An 18,182-nucleotide genomic window follows, 5' to 3' on the forward strand; every position below is an offset into this window, starting at 1 on the left:
AGCTGGGGAAACGCAGCCAGATAGGCGGGGTACAAACAAACTATTATTATTACAGTGGTGCCCCGCAAGACGAATGCCTCGCAAGACAAAAAGCACGCTAGACGAAAGAGCTTTCCGTTTTTTGAGTCGTTCCACAAGACGAATTTCCCTATGGGCTTGCTTCGCAAGACGAAACGTCTTGCGAGTTCTTGCGAGTTTGTTTCCTTTTTCTTAAAGCCGCTAATAGCCGTGCTTCGCAAGACGAAAAAACCGCAAGACGAAGAGACTCGCGGAACGGATTAATTTCGTCTTGCGAGGCACCACTGTATTATTATTATTTTGCCCTTCCCCACCAGAGGCACCCATATGCCCCCAGTTTCAAAATGGGCTTAATTATAACTGCATTCCTCCTTTTTCACCCATGGCGATTTCTTGCACAACTCAAGTGGCCGGTATCTGATACGGGAGACCAGTTTGAGAGAGATAAGATTTCATCCCCAGGGCTGCGACTCTCCTGAAAGTTTCCCAAAGCGGCGAATCTCACTCACGTTGTCGTGGCTCAACATGACTCCCTTGGGCTGACCCGTCGTCCCCGAGGTATAGATCAGGGTGCAACATTGGTTGGGCTTCTGGGACGCAATGATTTTGTCAAGCTGGTCATCCGAGACGCTGGCCCCAAGCGCCATGAACTCGCTCCACTGCATGAACGACACAAGGGTAAAGGTAAAGGACTCCTGGATGGTTCAGTCCAGTCCAAGGCGATTATGGGGTTGTGGCGCTCATCTCACTTTCGGGCCGAGGGAGCAGGCAATTGTCCGCACACAGCTTTCCGGGTCATGTGGCCACATGACTAAACTGCTTCTGGTGCAACGGGACACCGTGATGGAAACCAGAGCGCCCGGAAACGCCGTTTACCTTCCCCGTCACAGTGGTACCTATTTATCTACTTGCACTGGTGTGCTTTCGAGCTGCTAGGTTGGCAGGAGCTGGGACAGAGCAACGGGAGCTCACCCCGTCGTGGGGATTCGAACCGCCGACCTTCTGATCGGCAAGCCCTAGAGGCTAGGTGGTTTAGACAACAGCACTACCCATCCCCTTTCCTTTACCAAAAGACAGAACCACAGAAGGGAAGAACTTGATTAAGAAGGGTCTACATTTCCATTTATTCTATGTATTTAAACAAGATTTAAACAAGGTGATTTGAGAATGTAACACCAATTCCAGCGCAACTGCACTGGCTGCCAGCGAGTTTCTGGGTCCAGTCCGAAGTGCTGGTGTTGACCTATAAAGTCTTACATGGCTCAGGACCCCATGAGGGCTGGGTGATATATCAATATATCATCCCAAACCGGTTTGAAGTCCATATCATGATATTGGTTTCTTAATTTATGACCTGGCAGTATACCGTAATCGCCTGAATATAAGCCTCACTTTTATTTTTCCAAATTCCGACCGTGAAAAGTTAAAGCGCGGCTTCACGACCTGACAAAAATTGGCTTTTTGTGATCCCTGCACCAACTCAAACTCAATGAAGCACTCAGGGGAGGTTTAACGGAGGAACAGAAGGAAAAGAGGAGACACTCACCGTGTACAGATTTGGCCTTTTCTCCTTGAGCTCTTCGCCATACTGGATGATTGCCTTCACAAGAGGTAACTGGCTCTTAACCTAGAGCAAGAAAGACAACAGGAACTGAGAGGGGGGAACCTCAGAGGTCATCCATCCCAGCCCCCTAACTCAATGCAGCAATCCCGCAGCTTTGCAATCATTTCCATGAGGAAATCCCTGTGCTCTGATGGCTCAATACACTACAGTGGTACCTTGGTTCTCAAACGCCTTGGTTCTCAAACGCCTTGGTTCTCAAACGCCTTGGTTCTCAAACGCCAAAAACCCAGAAGTAAGTGTTTTGGTTTTCAAACGTTTTTCGGAAGCTGAACATCCGATGCGGCTGTCGGCTATTGTTTCCGGGGCGCCTGCACCAATCAGAAGCCGCGCCTTGGTTTCCGAACATTTCGGAAGTCAAATGGACTTCTGGAATGGATTAAGTTTGGCGCTTTTGTTTTTGCTATTTATTTTGCGTTTTTGTTTTTGAGGCTTTTTCAGTTCCTTTGTCTTCGTGACTGTGTGGAACCCAGTTCAGCTATTGATTGTGTGACTGTGGAAATGGATAAAAGCCCCCCATCCAAACCATGACTATCATCAGCGCAGGTAAAAATAAAATAAAAAAATATTATTTTTATAATCTACAATACTGCCTTATTTATTTTATAATGCAGTACAGTGGTACCTCGGGTTAAGTACTTAGTTCATTCCGGAGGTCTGTACTTAACCTGAAACTGTTCTTAACCTGAAGCACCGCTTTAGCTAATGGGGTCTCCTGCTGCTGCCATGCTGCCGGAGCACGATTTCTGTTCTCATCCTGAAGCAAAGTGCTTAACCTGAAGCACTATTTCTGGGTTAGCGGAGTCTGTAACCTGAAGCGTATGTAACCTGAAGCGTATGTAACCCGAGGTACCACTGTACCTTGATTATTGCTTTCATTTTATGGATCAATGGTCTCGTTAGATAGCAAAATTCATGTTAAATTGCAGTTTTAGGGGTTGTTTTCAAAAGTCTGGAACGGATCAATCAGTTTTGCATTGCTTTCTATGGGAAAGCGCGCCTTGGTTTTGGAACGGACGTCCAGAACAGATTAAGTTCAAGTACCAAGGTACCACGGCAAATGCAACTTAATGTTGTGATCGCAGTTTCCCTTCGACACAGTAGGGTTTTAGGAGTCTGATTTCAACCTGGATTACCGAATCTGGGTTTTGCGCCCCCTTTACAGCCCTAAAAGTATAATTCCGCAAGCTAGCGTATACCCGAACACTCAAATGCCCACAGGACTGAAGCAAGGCCAAGCGCGCCCAAGCCACAGCCCACGACCCCACGTCACCTCCAAGATTTTCTGAAGTTGCCGGTCGTTCTCCACCACGATGATATTGGCTCCGCAGTTCTCTGCGACGTACTGGCAGGCCTCCGGGGAGTTGGTTGTGTAAATGCCAACAGCAAAACCTCTGCGTGTGTGGGGAAAAAAGAGAGATCCTGTAATCCGGGTGCAACAGACATCTGAGATGTGGTTTGAACACAGAGGAACCAGGCTGCAAACTTTGCCACAGACCAAAGCTCTCGGCCCTCTTTCCCAGCCCTCCAAAAGACGAGCAACAGGCGGTTTTGAACATTTTTGGGGGTGCACAATTCAAAAGCTTCCTTCTGAGGTTGTTCTGGAGTGCTGCAAGCAGTGCTGAATTTACGTATAAGCTAAACAAGCTATGTGGGGTGCGGGTGGCGCTGTGGGTTAAACCACAGAGCCTAGGACTTGCCGATCAGAAGGTCGGCGGTTCGAATCCCCGCAATGACGGGGTGAGCTCCCGTTGCTTGGTCCCTGCTCCTGCCAACCTAGCAGTTCAAAAGCACGTCAAAGTGCAAGTAGATAAATAGGTGCCGCTCCGGCAGGAAGGTAAATGGCGTTTCCATGCGCTGCTCTGGTTCTCCAGAAGCGGCTAAGTCCTGCTGGCCACATGACCCGGAAGCTGTACGCCGGCTCCCTCGGCCAATAAAGCAAGATGAGTGCCGCGACCCCAGAGTCGGTCATGACTGGACCTAATGGTGAGGGGTCCCTTTACCTTTACTTTAAACAAGCTATAGCTTAGGGCCCCCAAAAAATGTAATGGGGGGAAAACTGGATGGACATTTCCAAAATGTAAGATAAAAAACAATTATTTCATGCTATAGCAAGTTTCTAGACTGAGACTAGACTATGAGTCTTTGCATATTGTGTTTCTAAAGGAACTTTTGTTATTGCCAAATGCCAATGCGTTTGCATTATTAAGTTTGTTACGAATAAAAAAATCATTTAAAGTTAGAGCTTAATTATTTCACTATTCATGTACTACTTAATTGTATTTCATTATTAATATACTTCTTAATTGTCTTTCAGTTCAACAATTCCTTTGATTAAATAGATATTCTGTTATGTGCAAACGGCTAGAGATATTATTAGGTCCATAAATTGTTGTTGTTGTTTCGTCGTTTAGTCGTGTCCGACTCTTCATGACCCCCTGGGATGATGGGAGTTGTAGTCCCAAAACATCTGGAGGGCCAAGTTTGCCTATGCCCGTCTTTAAAACCACTGTAAACAGCTAAAACCATTCATGGGATTCGAATAGGTTTAATGGTGAATTTTGGGTAATAATGGAGATGTAAAAGATTTGGATTGTATTATAAAAGGTGCGTATAGTTAAAGCTATGGTTTTCCCAGTAGTGATGTATGGAAGTGAGAGCTGGACCATAAAGAAGGCTGATCACCGAAGAATGGATGCTTTTGAATTCTGGTGCTGGAGGAGACTCTTGAGAGTCCCATGGACTGCCAGAAGATCAAACCTCTCCATTCTGAAGGAAATCAGCCCTGAGTGCTCACTGGAAGGACAGATCCTGAAGCTGAGGCTCCAAGACTTTGGCCACCTCATGAGAAGAGAAGACTCCCTGGAAAAGACCCTGATGTTGGGAAAGATGGAGGGCACAAGGAGAAGGGGACGACAGAGGACGAGATGGTGGGACAGTGTTCTCGAAGCTACCAGCATGAGTTTGACCAAAGTGCGGGAGGCAGTGGAAGACAGGAGGGCCTGGCGTGCTCTGGTCCAGGGGGTCACGAAGAGGCAGACACGGCTAAATGACTAAACAACAACAACAATAAAAGATGCAGGAGGAAGCGATTAACAATAGGACCCACAAAGGGGAAGAGGGAAGCCCTGGAGATTCTATGGAACCTTTTTTTATTGTATGTTGATACGTGACTTTCAAAGTTTAATCTGAAAAACCAAATAAATAAATTGAAACAGCGAGCGGGTTCCGGTCCAGTTTGGAGTTACGCTTCCTTTTTCGGAACGGTCAAACTCACCCAGCCAGAATCGCTCCGATGTCCGCTATGAACCATTCGGCAGAATTGAATCCCAGGATGCCAACGCCGTGAAAGCGTTCCAGGCCCAGCTGCAACGTAAAGAGGAGAGACTCTGGTAAGAAGGCATCTTCCAAAATGCACCCATTTTTTGGGCAAAGATGTTTAGGAAGGAAAATAACAGTTGCTGGAGATGTAAGGGAAAGGAAGGAACATTTTATCATATGTGGTGGGAATGCAAACGCATTAAAAAATATTGGGAAATGATATACAATGAATTGAAAAAAATGTTCAAAATGAATTTTGTTCAACATCCTGAAACCTTTTTGTTAGGTATCTCAAATCAAGAGCTACCAAAAGGAAAATGGACATTATTTATGCTACAACAGCGGCAATAATCTTGATTGCACAATACTGGAAGACGGAAGAAATAACATCAAAGGAACAATGGGAAGAAAAACGGATGAACCATGCAGAATTGGCTAAGCTAACAGACAAACTACGAGAGGACAAAATCGACTAAACAACAACAACAGTCCAAAGGCTATTCATCAGGAAATAAAGATTTGTTTTAAGTTTTTCATGTGTACTAAAACTCAGTCTGAGTTTTTTTTGGTTTTTTAAACCACATCAAAAGTTTAACCTTTGGACTATAATGTAACTTAAATAGAAAACTATCTTTAGAAAGATTTTTCCTCCCAAAGCATTTTATTTTAAAAATCCAATTTAAATTTTAAAAATCCTTTTTTTAAAAAAATATCATTGATTTTTATCCACCTTGCAATGAACTGGAAAAAAAAATGTTTGAGATAACTTTTGTTAAAAAAACAGAAGGCTTTTTGTTAGGAATTGTGGGTGCAGAGATACCGAAGGAACTGAAAAGACTGTTTATGTTCTCTACAACAGCTCCAAGGATGCTTCTTGCCCAGAGTTGGAAAGACGACAAAATATCTACTAGGATGGACTGGCAGATGAAATTACTGGACTACGCAGAGATGGCAAGACTAAGCAGGAAAACCAGAAACCAGGAAGATCAAAACTTCAATAAAGAATGGGACAAATTTATATTATATTTGAAAGACCACTGTAAAAACTTGAACTCTTTGGCAGGTTTTAAGTAACTCTTGCAACGTTACACAGATTTCGGATACAGTGGAGGATTGTAAATTGGATGGACTAATACACAGTTTTTGAAAAACAGTTATTCAAAGAACCCACAGAAGGGAGGAGGGAAGTCTTCAGGTATGGAAGAATCTTGTGTAATTTCTATTACTTGTGATTATGAGTGTGAACGGAGTTGTAAAATCAAATAAAAATTATACATAGAAAAGAGAATATACGGTTTCTGCCGCCCATTTGCGGTGGCTTAAATATGCTATAAGAGCAATTGTACTATTTATAAAATAAATTATAATATAATATAGTATAGTATAGTATGGGACGCGGGTGGCGCTGTGGGTAAAACCTCAGCGCCTAGGGCTTGCCGATCGCATGGTCGGCGGTTCGAATCCCTGCGGCGGGGTGCGCTCCCGTCTTTCGGTCCCAGCTCCTGCCCACCTAGCAGTTCGAAAGCACACTTAAGTGCAAGTAGATAAATAGGTAGCGCTTTATAGCGGGAAGGTAAACGGCGTTTCCGTGTGCTGCGCTGGTGCCGGCTCGCCAGAGCAGCTTCGTCACGCTGGCCACGGGACCTGGAAGTGTCTCCGGACAGCGCTGGCCCCCGGCCTCTTAAGTGAGATGGGCGCACAACCCTAGAGTCGGACACGACTGGCCCGTACGGGCAGGGGTACCTTTACCTTTTTTAGTAATGTAATGTAATGTAATGTAATGTAATGTAATGTAATGTAATGTAATGTATATACAGTCATACCTTTGGTTACATTTGCTTCAGGTTAAATCTTTTCAGGTTGTGTCCTGCGGTGACCCGGAAGTACCGGAAAGGGTTACTTCTGGGTTTCGCCGCTCGCGCATGCGCAGACGCTCACGCGCATAAGCAGCGAATCGCAACCTGCGCATGGGCAGATGTGGGGTGCATTCTGCTCATGTTGCGAACAGGGCTCCGGAACGGATCCCGTCCGCATCCAGAGGTACTACTGTATAATATAATATATATAAGATATAAGATATACAGGTGAAACTCGAAAAATTAGAATATCGTGGAAAAGTTCATTATTTCAGGAATTCAACTTGCATGGTAAAACTAATATATGAGATCGACTCGTGACATGCAAAGCGAGATGTGCTTCTACGTGTCAGAGGTCCAATCTTGCTCGATTTGCAATCATTGTTTTGCTGATTTCCTTGAATATTCTAATTTTCTGAGATTTGGGGTTTTCACCAGCTGTACGCCACGATCATGGCAATGATAACAAATCAAGGCTTGACATATCTCGCTTTGCATGTCACGAGCCTGTCTCATATATAAGTTTCACTTTTCAAGCTGAATTCCTGAAATCAAGGAACTTTCCCACGATATTCTAATTTTTCGAGTTTCACCTGTAAAATAATGTGGCTGGGTTTCCCCCAACTAAACCGAGACCGGGAAGGCTCTAGGTCCCAAATTCCCAAGAGAGTTGGGCAAGCCTTTGGCCATGTATCTATCTCTTAGCCAGGCCTACCGCGCAGGATCCCTGTGAAGGTCAAGGGAAGAAGATGGGGGTCAAAAAGGAGCTGCCTTGTCCCCACGGACCCCCGAACCTTTAAAAAGCTCTTGGCGGCTCGCCGGCACTCCTGGTAATACTCCTTGAAGGTGAGTTTGGTCCACCTGCCATCTTTCTTGGAAGACAGGGCCGGATAGTCGCCGAATTGACTGACGGAGTTCAGAAGTAGTTCGTGGACGGTGATGGGGGTCTCGCAACCGATTCCGCTTTCATCCATCCTCAGGAGGACTTCCCCATCCCTCTTCGAGGTCCAGAGTCCTACAGAAGGCGGAGCTGGGGTGCCATGGGAGAGAGAACAAGATGGGGGGGGGGAAACAGGGGCCATTAAAAAGTCTTAAATGGGCAGCCTAAATAAGTCCTTCAAGCATTAAAACAGCCATCATAGGAATACTGGCCAACAGATCATCAACTGTTCTCACTTGCAGATTTTTATATACAGTGGTACCTTTTGCTTCTCAAACTTACCCTATTTTTTGCGCTATAAGACTCACTTTTTCCCTCCTAAAAAGTAAGGGGAAATGTGTGTGCGTCTTATGGAGCAAATGCAGGCTGCGCAGCTATCCCAGAAGCCAGAACAGCAAGAGGGATTGCTGCTTTCACTGCGCAGCAATCCCTCTTGTTGTTCTGTCTTCTGAAATTCAGAATATATTTTGTCTTGTTCTCCTCCAAAAACTAGGTGCGTCTTGTGGTCTGGTGCGTCTTATAGAGTGAAAAATACGGTAATCCGTTCCGGAAGTCCGCTCTAAAATCAAAGCGTTCCAAAACAGAGGCACGCTTTCCCAAAGAAAGTAATGCAAAACGGATTAATCTGTGCCAGACTTTTAAAAACAACCCCTAAAGCAGCAATTTGACATGAATTTTGCTTTCTAACAAGACCACTGATCCCTAAAATGAAAGCAATAAACAATGTGCTGCAGCCACACAACCCATCAGTAGCTGAACTGGGTTCCACATAGTCACAAAGAAAGAGCCGCAAAATAACAAAAATGCAAAATAAATAGCGAAAACAGACAGTCCTGAGTGTAACACTCAAAACGGAGCATGTTTGGTTCCGAAAAAGTTTGCAAACTGGAACACTTACTTCTGGGTTTGAAGTGTTTGGGTTCCAAGTTGTTGAGTACCGAGGCGTTTGATAACCAAGGTAAAAAGGTAAAGGTAAAGGGACCCCTGACTATTAGGTCCAGTCGTGACCGACTCTGGGGTTGTGGCGCTCATCTCGCTTTATTGGCCGAGGGAGCCGGCGTGCAGCTTCCGGGTCATGTGGCCAGCATGACTTAGCCGCTTCTGGCAAACCAGAGCAGCGCACGGAAACGCTATTTACTTTCCTGCTGGAGAAAGTAAATTTATCTACTTATCTACTTGCACTTTGATGTGCTTTCGAACTGCTAGGTTGGCAGGAGCAGGGACCGAGCAACGGGAGCTCACCCCGTCACGGGGATTCGAACCGCCAACCTTCTGATTGGCAAGTCCTGGGCTCTGCGGTTTAACCCACAGCACCACCCGCGTCCAAGGTACCACTGTATTATTATTATTATTATTATTATTATCAATTTCATTTCTATGCCACTTTGTTTTTAAGGTGGAAAAAAAAAAATCTCAAAGCGGTTTGCATCCTTCAGGAAGAGATCAAATGAAACATTCCGAAATAAAACATGACAGGAAGAAACAAGATATACTATGCAAAGCAACGTAACCAACAGGAAACTATCAAGGCGTTATCTTAAAGGTTTCAAAACCAATCATTACTAAAGGAGGTCAAATACGGGACGTGCATTTTACAGGCCTAGTTCTGGAGTTGCTTCTTATTACCTGTTTTGTTATTTTGGAAATGTTCCCAGAGCACTGATACGCAACGGTCCCAAATATTACAGGACAAATCTAAAAGACCCCACGCGCCTTCTGAAAGGGCTACAGCCACCCCCGGGGTTAAGTGTTGGACTCCTTCAACGTCTTGTTGCTCAGGGACCTCAAGGACGCCAGTGCGAATCCTGCCGGTGTGAGGATTTGCCCTTTCAGATCTCTCTCTCTCTCACACACACATCAGTGACGTAGCAAGGGTTGCTGGTGCCCGGGGCGGGGAAAGGGTTTCAGTCCCCTGGTGGACTGGGCAGCTGGGCTAGAGCTGCACGCTGGGGGGCGGCGGCATGTAGCATGAACAACATGGCGGTTGTGGGGGACTCCCTGGTCCTGAATGGGGTAACTGTCCCCCTGAAGAACCAGATGCGCAGCCTGGGAGTCATTTTGGACTCACAGCTGTCCATGGAGGCACAGGTCAATTCTGTGTCCAGGGCGGCTGTCTACCAGCTCCATCTGGTACGCAGGATGAGACCCTCCCTGCCCGCAGACTGCCACGCCAGAGTGGTGCACGCTCTGGTTATCTCCCGCTTGGACTACTGCAATGCGCTCTACATGGGACTACCTTTGAAGGTGACCCGGAAACTGCAATTAATCCAGAATGCGGCAGCTAGACTGGTAACTGGGAGTGGCCGCCGGGACCACATAACACCGGTTCTGAGAGATCTTCATTGGCTCCCAGGACGTTTCCGAGCACAATTCAAAGTGTTGGTGTTGAGCTTTAAAGCCCTAAACGGCCTCAGTCCTGTATCCCTGAAGGAGCGTCTCCATCCCCATCGTTCAGCCCAGACACTGAGGTCCAGCTCCAAGGGCCTTCTGGCGGTTCCCTCATTGCAAGAAGTGAGGTTACAGGGAACCAGACAGAGGGCCTTCTCAGTGGTGGCGCCCGCCCTGTGGGACACCCTCCCTTCAGATGTGAAGCAAATAAGCAGTTATCCTATCTTTAAAAGACATCTGAAGGCAGCCCTGTTTAGGGAAGTTTTTAATATTTAATGCTGTACTGTTTTTAAGACTTGATTGGAAGCCACCCAGAGTGGCTGGGGAGACTCAGCCGGATGGGCCGGGTATAAATAATAAATTTATTATTATTATTATTATTATTATTATTATTATGAGAATGATGCTTGAATGTTCCCCTGATGCCTGGATGCAGGAACTCAGCCCCGCAGCCTCGATAAGGGAGCCTGTCATGGGGGTACGTGGTTGTGCCCCTCTCAGAATTCTGCACCCACATCACTGTCTCAAACGCTCCCCAACATGCAAACAAAAACCACCAGCAACTTTTGCCTACCTTTGGACCGGAACATCTCTGCCGCCGGCGAACCTGCTTCTTCCGCTGGTTCTGGGTGGTGGTTTTCAACGCTGCGGAGGGGACGAGACAAGACAGGTCACTGCAGCAATGCGACCCAAAGCAGATTAAGTTGTTTTTCACCGCAACCCCCAGACGGTATCCCCCCAACCCCGGGGCACTCTATTTAATCTTTCACAAAAGACGGATTTCAGGCACGGTCCTCTGTGTCGGAGGACGCCATTCTGCAAAGAAAAGGAAAAAAAGCAGAGAGATTTGATCTGATTCACTGATAGCGAGCAGGACGCACAACCTCCCCAATCTAGTTTCTAGAAGCAAAGCAGCAATATAAACAAGCCTGGCAAATCTTCAAAAAGGTGTGTATGTCTGTTTTTAAGTCAAAGGAACCAATAAGCTTCCTTTAATACTTTTTTTTTAAAAAAAGCCAGGCTGCATCCAGGAGGCAACCGCCTTCAACATTAAAATAATAATTTATTGGTTGCCATTAATTTGGTTTAAACTGATTTTAGAATGAATTGATTTTAGAATGCTGTATTATTTTACTGTTGTTAGCCGCTCTGAGCTGGGCTTCGGCTAGGGAGGGCGGGATCTGAATAAAAATGATTATTATTGTTGTTATTATTATTATTAATACCCCACCCATCTGGCTGGGTTTCCCCAGCCACTCTGGGAGACTCCCAACAAAATATTAAAAATACAATAGTCTGTTAAACATTCCCTGAACAGGGCTGCCTTCAGATGTCTTCTAAAAGTCTGGTAGTAGTTGTTCTTTTTGGCATCTGGCAGGAGGGCGCTCCATAGGGTGGGCGCCACCACCAAGAAGGCCCTCTGCCTGGTTCCCTGTAACTTGGCTTCTTGCAGGGAGGGAACCGCCAGAAGGCCCTTGGTGCTGGACCTCAGTGTCCGGGCAGAACAATGGGGGTGGAGACGCTCCCCCAGGTAAATTAAACCAGGCCAGCGCACGGAAACGCCGTTTACCTTCCCGCCAGAGCGGTACCTATTTATCTACTTGCACTGGTGTGTTTTCGAACTGCTAGGTGGGCAGGAGCAGGGTCCGAGCAACGGGAGCTCACCCTGTCACGGGGATTCGAACCGCCGACCTTCTGATCGGCAAGCCCTAGGCTCTGTGGTTTAACCCACAGCGCCACCTGCGTCCCCTAACAGGATATTAAACACACAATAAAAACATCATTTGCATACGTTGCAAAGCTACAGCAACTGGCTGCCACGCAGCTCAGGTTTTGCAAAGCCACCCCTTTTGCATGACCCAAGGTGCACGTGTTGCAAAAGAAAAGCATCTTGCACAGACAATAATGCCTCAAGCTGTGCATGCAAAAGAAACCAGGGCGGGGGGAGATTGAGAGACTGAGCACCCCAGTGTTTAGCCACAGACGCACCCTGCCTCCTCGCTGCTCCCGACTCTCCAAACCGGAAGCTGGGTGATGTTCTGCCTTCAAGCGCCTTCTTCCCATGTCAATGTGGCATTATTTTTTTTTCTTTCAGGCTGCAGGGAGGGAACAAGTGCCGGGGGGGGGGGTATTTCCTCCCTCTGTTCTCGTCCTGGCACCGGCCTTTGCAAAACTTGTCCCCTCCCCTGCCCGCTCCCCCCAGGGTGTTTCTCCGGCAGAGATCTTCCTGCCACTGCAGGCCAAAGGGGAGGACCCCCCCCTTCTAGAACGCCGCGCTTGTGATGTCGCCGCCAGAACTACAGCCACATGCGCATCCCAGAGTTCCAGACTTCGTGGGTCCTGCGGCAAAGCCGACCTAGCGGTGTGGTCCAAAGCTGCAAGGCAACACATTCGAGAGCAGGGACTGATCGGCGAAACGGGAGCATGCGTCGCCGGAGAGAGCAGTGGCGTAGCGTGGGTTGTCAGCACCCGGGGCAAGGCAAGTAATTTGTGCCCCCTAACCCGTGGATTTGCGCCCCCTAACCCTAACTCCCAGATGTTGCGCCCGGTGCGGCCGGCCCCCCCCTGCACCCCCCACGCTACGCCACTGGGAGAGAGGGTACCAGCAAACGTAAAGTAGTCGTGTCCTGACATAGCTCACGTCGGTAAAGCACGAGCCTGTTATGTACTGAAGTTCTCACCATGGGCCAGCAGGGGGATACTATAGATAGTTATGCAAATTAAGGGATCGAAAGTGACGTTCGGTGATTGGATAGTTTTAGAAAATTGTTACAGTTACGTTGTACTGGAGCTCTATATAAGCAGGCTGACTCAGTGACGTAGCGTGGGTTGTCAGCACCCGGGGCAAGGCAAGTAATTTGCCCCCCTAACCCGTGGATTTGCGCCCCCTAACCCTAACCCCCAGATGTTGCGCCCGGTGCGGCCGGCCCCCCTGCACCCCCCACGCTACGCCACTGGGCTGACTGAACCCTTCAGTTCAGTTCTGTCCTGGCCTATGAATAAACAAGAGCTGTTGAAGAATCGCTGTGTCGTCTGATATGTTCGCCCACAACTTAACAGAGCCACCCTCTGGCAGGGGCGAGGGTTCAAGACCCACGTTGCGCGAGTGTCTGGAGGCGGTTGGAGGATGGGTGGTGGCTAACAGATTGAGGTTGAATCCTGTCAAAACCAGGGGTCAGCAACCTTTTTCAGCGTGGGCTGGTCCACCGTCCCTCAGACCACGTGGTGGGCCAGACTATATTTTGGGGGTGGGGGAAATGAATGAATTCCTATGCCCCACAAATAACCCAGAGGTGCATTTTAAATAAAATTCTACTCTTGTAAAAACACGCTGATTCCCAGACCGTCCGCCGGCCAGATTCAGAAGGCGATTGGGCCGGATCTGGCCCCCGGGCCTTAGGTTGCCTACCCTTGGTCAAGACGGAACTATCGTGGATGCTTGGGTTGTGAACATAATGCACATTCTCAACCTTCAGCGGCGCGTCTGCACACGGGTTGCTATTTGGTTCTTCTGCGCAAAGCATGATTTAGCGTTTCTGCCGAAGCCATACCCAGAAGTAACCTGTTCCAGTACTTCCGGGTTTTGGCAGTCCGTAACCTGCCAGGTGGCGCTGTAGGTTAAACCACAGAGCCTAGGACTTGCCGATCAAAAGGTTGGCAGTTCGAATCCCCGTGACGGCGTGAGCTCCCGTTGCTCGGTCCCAGCTCCTGCCAACCTAGCAGTTCAAAAGCATATAGAGCAAGTAGATAAATAGGTCCCGCTCCGGCGGGAAGGTAAACAGCGTTTCTGTGCACTGCTCTGGTTCGCCAGAAGTGGCTTAGTCCTGCTGGCCACATGACCCGGAAGCTGTATGCCGGCTCCCTTGGCCAGTAAAGCGAGATGAGCGCCGCAACCCCAGAGTCGGCCACGACTGGATCTAATGGTCAGGGGTCCCTTTACCTTTAACCTGAAAAAAACGCAACCTGAAGCATCTGTAACCCGAGGTATGACTGTACTGTTTTTTTGGGTTGGAGTGGGCAGGTGTGGAAGACTCCCTGGTCCTGAATGGGGTGACTGTGCCCCTGAAGGACCAGGTGCGCAGCCTGGGGGTCATTTTGGACTCACAGCTGTCCATGGAGGCGCAGGTTAGTTCTGTGTCCAGGGCAGCTGTCTACCAGCTCCATCTGGTACACAGGATGAGACCCTACCTGCCTGTGTACTGTCTTGCCAGAGTGGTGCATGCTCTGGTTATCTCCCGCTTGGACTACCGCAATGCATTCTACATGGGGCTGCCTTGGAAGGTGACCCAGAAACTACAACGAATCCAGAATGTGGCAGTAGTCCCAGGAAGAATGTATACAAAAACTTACGGAATATGCAGAAATGGTGAAACTTAGCGGAAGAATAAGATATCAATATAAACTTTTTATAAAAGAATGGAAATGGTTTTTTGAGTATTTACAGATAAATCGTAAGCAGATGAGAACATTGGCAGGATCATTGCTATAACCTGCAGTTTCATAATATATATTTAAAGAACATGAATAAATGAGCAAATTAAGTAAATCTGGATATGCAGGAGATATTGAAAATAAATTTAAGGAACCGCAGAAAGAGGGGGGAGGAAGTCCATTCTGAAATGTCAAAATGAGTGTAGAATTAGTGAAACGTATAAAGCTGAAAAGTATAAATAAAAAAATTGTACATGTAAAAAAAGCGCTGGAGAAGCAAGTTTGGGAAAATGAGCTAGGAGGACCAATTGGCTTGGCGTTCCACGAAGCAGCCTTCCTGTGTTCCGAAGTAAAACCATTATTTCCACCCACCCATTTTGTGCCTTCCCACCATCATCTGACAAAATTGACCCTGTTCCCACAAATAGCTCAAAGCCACAAAAATGTCGCTGAAGGTTTTCAAGTAGGACAAGATTCCATTGTTGCCTTCATCAGTCCCTCAGATCTCAAGAGAAGAGAACATTGAGAAATTGAGCGGATTTATGGTGCGGTGAGGAGGAAAAAGGCTGGGGCAACTTTGTCCAAGATGGCGCAGACACCAAGAGCACGCAAGCTTCCTGGAAAATGTTGATTGAACCCTAGCGGCACAAGAACGCGGTTAAGTCTTGCTTCTTGGGATTGAAAGAATTCTCTCCTCCTTAAAAGATGAATGGACCGTGTCACCATGAAGAAAAAGAGGTTGGAACAGGCCAATATGTCCTTGGATAAAGGGACTTTTCTTCTTTAAGTTCTCAAAGTTCTTAACTGAGCTCAAGGTTGTCCTCTGAACGAGCCCGATGTTTCACTGAAAATCGATCACCACCAGTCCATCCCTTGAAAAAATAAGACTTTAGAGCTGCCTTGCCCAGAAATGGCAACTAGACATTCCTTTTTGGTGACTGTAACCTTGTTTTAAGGAGACATTTGGTGTCTAGCTTATATATACAGTGGTACCTCGGGTTACAGATGCTTCAGGTTACGTACGCTTTGGGTTACAGACTCCGCTAACCCAGAAATAGTGCTTCAGTTTAAGAACTTTGTTTCAGGATGAGAACAGAAATCATGATCCAGCGGCGAGGCGGCAGCAGGAGGCCCCACTAGCTAAAGTGGTGCTTCAGGTTAAGAACAGTTTCAGGTTAAGAACAGACCTCCAGAATGAATTAAGTACTTAACCTGAGGTACCACTGTATATAAGTTTCGAAAAGTACTAATAATTTATAATTCATACCCCACCCGTCTGGCTGGGCTTCCCCAGCCACTCTGGGCAGCTCCCAACAAAATATTAAAAATACAATACAACATCAAACATTAAAAGCTTCCCTAAACAGGGCTGCCTTCAGATGTCTTCTAAAAGTCAGATAGTTGTTTATTTCCTTGACATCTGATGGGAGGGCATTCCACAGGGAGGGCGCCACTACCGAGAAGGCCCTCTGCCTGGTTCCCTGTAACCTCACTTCTCGCAGTGAGGGAACCGCCAGAAGACCCTTGGAGCTGGACCTCAGTATCTGGGCTAGAAAATGGGGGTGGAGACGCTCCTTCAGGTCTACCGGGCCGAGGCTGTTTAGGGCTTTAAAGGTCAGCACCAACACTTTGAATTGTGCTCGGAAACATCCTGGGAGCCAATGTAGATCTTTCAAGACTGGTGTTATATGGTCTCGGCGGCCGTTCCCAGTCACCAGTCTAGCTGCCGCATTCTGGATTAGTTGTAGTTTCCGGGTCACCTTCAAAGGTAGCCCCACGCAGAGCGCATGGCAGTAGTCCAAGCGGGAGATAACCAGAGCATGCACCACTCTGGCCAGACAGTCTGCGGGCAGGGAGGGTCTCATCCTGCGTCCCAGGTGGAGCTAACACCGGTTCCAGGGTCTATGTCTCCTTTTGGGATTGAGGCACAGTGGAGAGTGTCTTATCTTGGTTTCTTGACACATATATACAACCTGAGCCTAAGATAGAGGCGCTCATGGCATTAGAACCCCAAAAAGGTATTGCTTCTCCCATAGCCACAGCCTGGGATTCCACCCAAAATCAGGCATGGCTCGGTTTCTCTGCTTCAACTCTGGCTTTTGTTTTTCCAAAGCACCTGCTAGCTGGGGGCTCCCAATTGACTTCTGGCACAGAGCCCAGTTCCTTTGTTACCTTAACGACCCATACTTAGGCCATTCCCAATTAACTTGTCTGATCGCTCCAGCGATTGGATCATTGTTGTTTCGGGGAATTAAAAGGCACTCAGGCATAGAGACTAACCGCAAATGTACAACAATATTTAAAATAAAAAAATTCCTTCCAGTAGCACCTTAAAGACCAACTAAGTTAGTTCTTGGTATGAGCTTTCGTGTGCATGCACACTTCTTCAGATATCTGAAGAATCTTGGTATCTGAAGAAGTGTGCATGCACACGAAAGCTCATACCATGAACTAACTTAGTTGGTCTTTAAGGTGCTACTGGAAGGAATTTCTTTATTTTTACTATGGCAGACCAACACGGCTACCTATCTGTAACAATATTTAAGATTGCTTGTTTGGAAACCCAACTTCAGTAATCCGAGTACCGGGAGTTTGTCCTGAGTGTGCCATGGCTACGGACACTCGCTTAGAAGAAACGTGATCATAGAATCACAGACTTGGGGGGGTCATCTAGTCCAATGCCCTGCAATGCAGGAACACCTCAGATAAAGCATCCATGACAGATGTCCAACTAACCTCTGCTTAAAAATCTCCAGGGAAGGAGAGTCCACAGCCTCTTGAGGGAGACCGTTCCACTGTGATTGTGGAGGGCATGTGTGCCAAAAATCACACAAACCTGAGCTACGTACACTTCTTAAGGCAAGGGGGAAGACATCTCAAAAACCTCCCAACGAGAACCGAGCATGCTGAATTGTCACAGAACATTTACAGTGGTGCCTCGCAAGACGAACTTAATCCGTTCCGCGAGTCTCTTCGCCTTGCGGTTTTTTCGTCTTGCGAAGCACGGCTATTAGCGGCTTAGTGGCTATTAACGGCTTAGCGGCTTTAAGAAAAAGGAAACAAACTCGCAAGAACTTGCAAGACGTTTCGTCTTGCGAAGCAAGCCCATAGGGAAATTCGTCTTGCGGAACGACTCAAAAAACGGAAAGCTCTTTCGTCTAGCGTGTTTTTCGTCTTGCGAGGCATTCGTCTTCCGGGGCACCACTGTATAGCTAAAGCCTCTCTAGATCACCTTCAAGCAGTGGTGTAGTGTGGGGGGGGCAGGGGGGGCAGGCCACACCGGGCGCAACATCTGGGGGTTAGGGTTAGGGGGCGCAAATCCACGGGTCAGGGGGCGCAAATCCACGGGTTAGGGGGCGCAAATCCACGGGTTAGGGGGCGCAAATTACTTGCCTTGCCCCGGGTGCTGACAACCCACGCTACGCCACTGCCTTCAAGGGGAGCCAAACTCTGGTAACCTCAAGGTTAGATTACTGCAATGCGTAGGGCTGCCTCGGAAGACGGTTCGGAAACTTCAGCCGGTGCAGAATTCAGCGGACAGGTTGCTCACCGGACGGCAAGACGGTTTGGGCATATTGCACCGATCCTGGTCCGACTGCACTGGCTA

General features: G+C 47.5%; 1 protein-coding gene across 5 annotated transcripts in view; it reads right to left on the reverse strand.

Moving 5' to 3' along the window:
- ACSBG2 (acyl-CoA synthetase bubblegum family member 2) overlaps positions 1-18,182 on the reverse strand; it is a gene marked incomplete at its 5' end in the record, with an annotated part of 49,452 nt that overhangs the window by 18,723 nt on the left and 12,547 nt on the right. For 3 of the 5 annotated variants that reach the window (XM_083483769.1, XM_083483768.1, XM_083483767.1), the window contains 6 exons: positions 528-677; positions 1,565-1,645; positions 2,913-3,033; positions 4,917-5,005; positions 7,611-7,846; positions 10,719-10,789. In XM_083483769.1, the coding sequence (XP_083339895.1) occupies positions 528-677; positions 1,565-1,645; positions 2,913-3,033; positions 4,917-5,005; positions 7,611-7,846; positions 10,719-10,789 (748 nt within the window). Of the gene's footprint in view, positions 1-527; positions 678-1,564; positions 1,646-2,912; positions 3,034-4,916; positions 5,006-7,610; positions 7,847-10,718; positions 10,790-12,133; positions 12,398-18,182 lie in introns of those variants that run through there. The other 2 variants (XM_083483771.1, XM_083483770.1) reach the window with 2 other exon arrangements.

The sequence above is a fragment of the Podarcis liolepis genome (genome assembly GCF_965112155.1).
Source record: "Podarcis liolepis genome assembly, chromosome: 18".
Classification (NCBI taxonomy): Eukaryota; Metazoa; Chordata; class Lepidosauria; order Squamata; family Lacertidae; genus Podarcis; species Podarcis liolepis.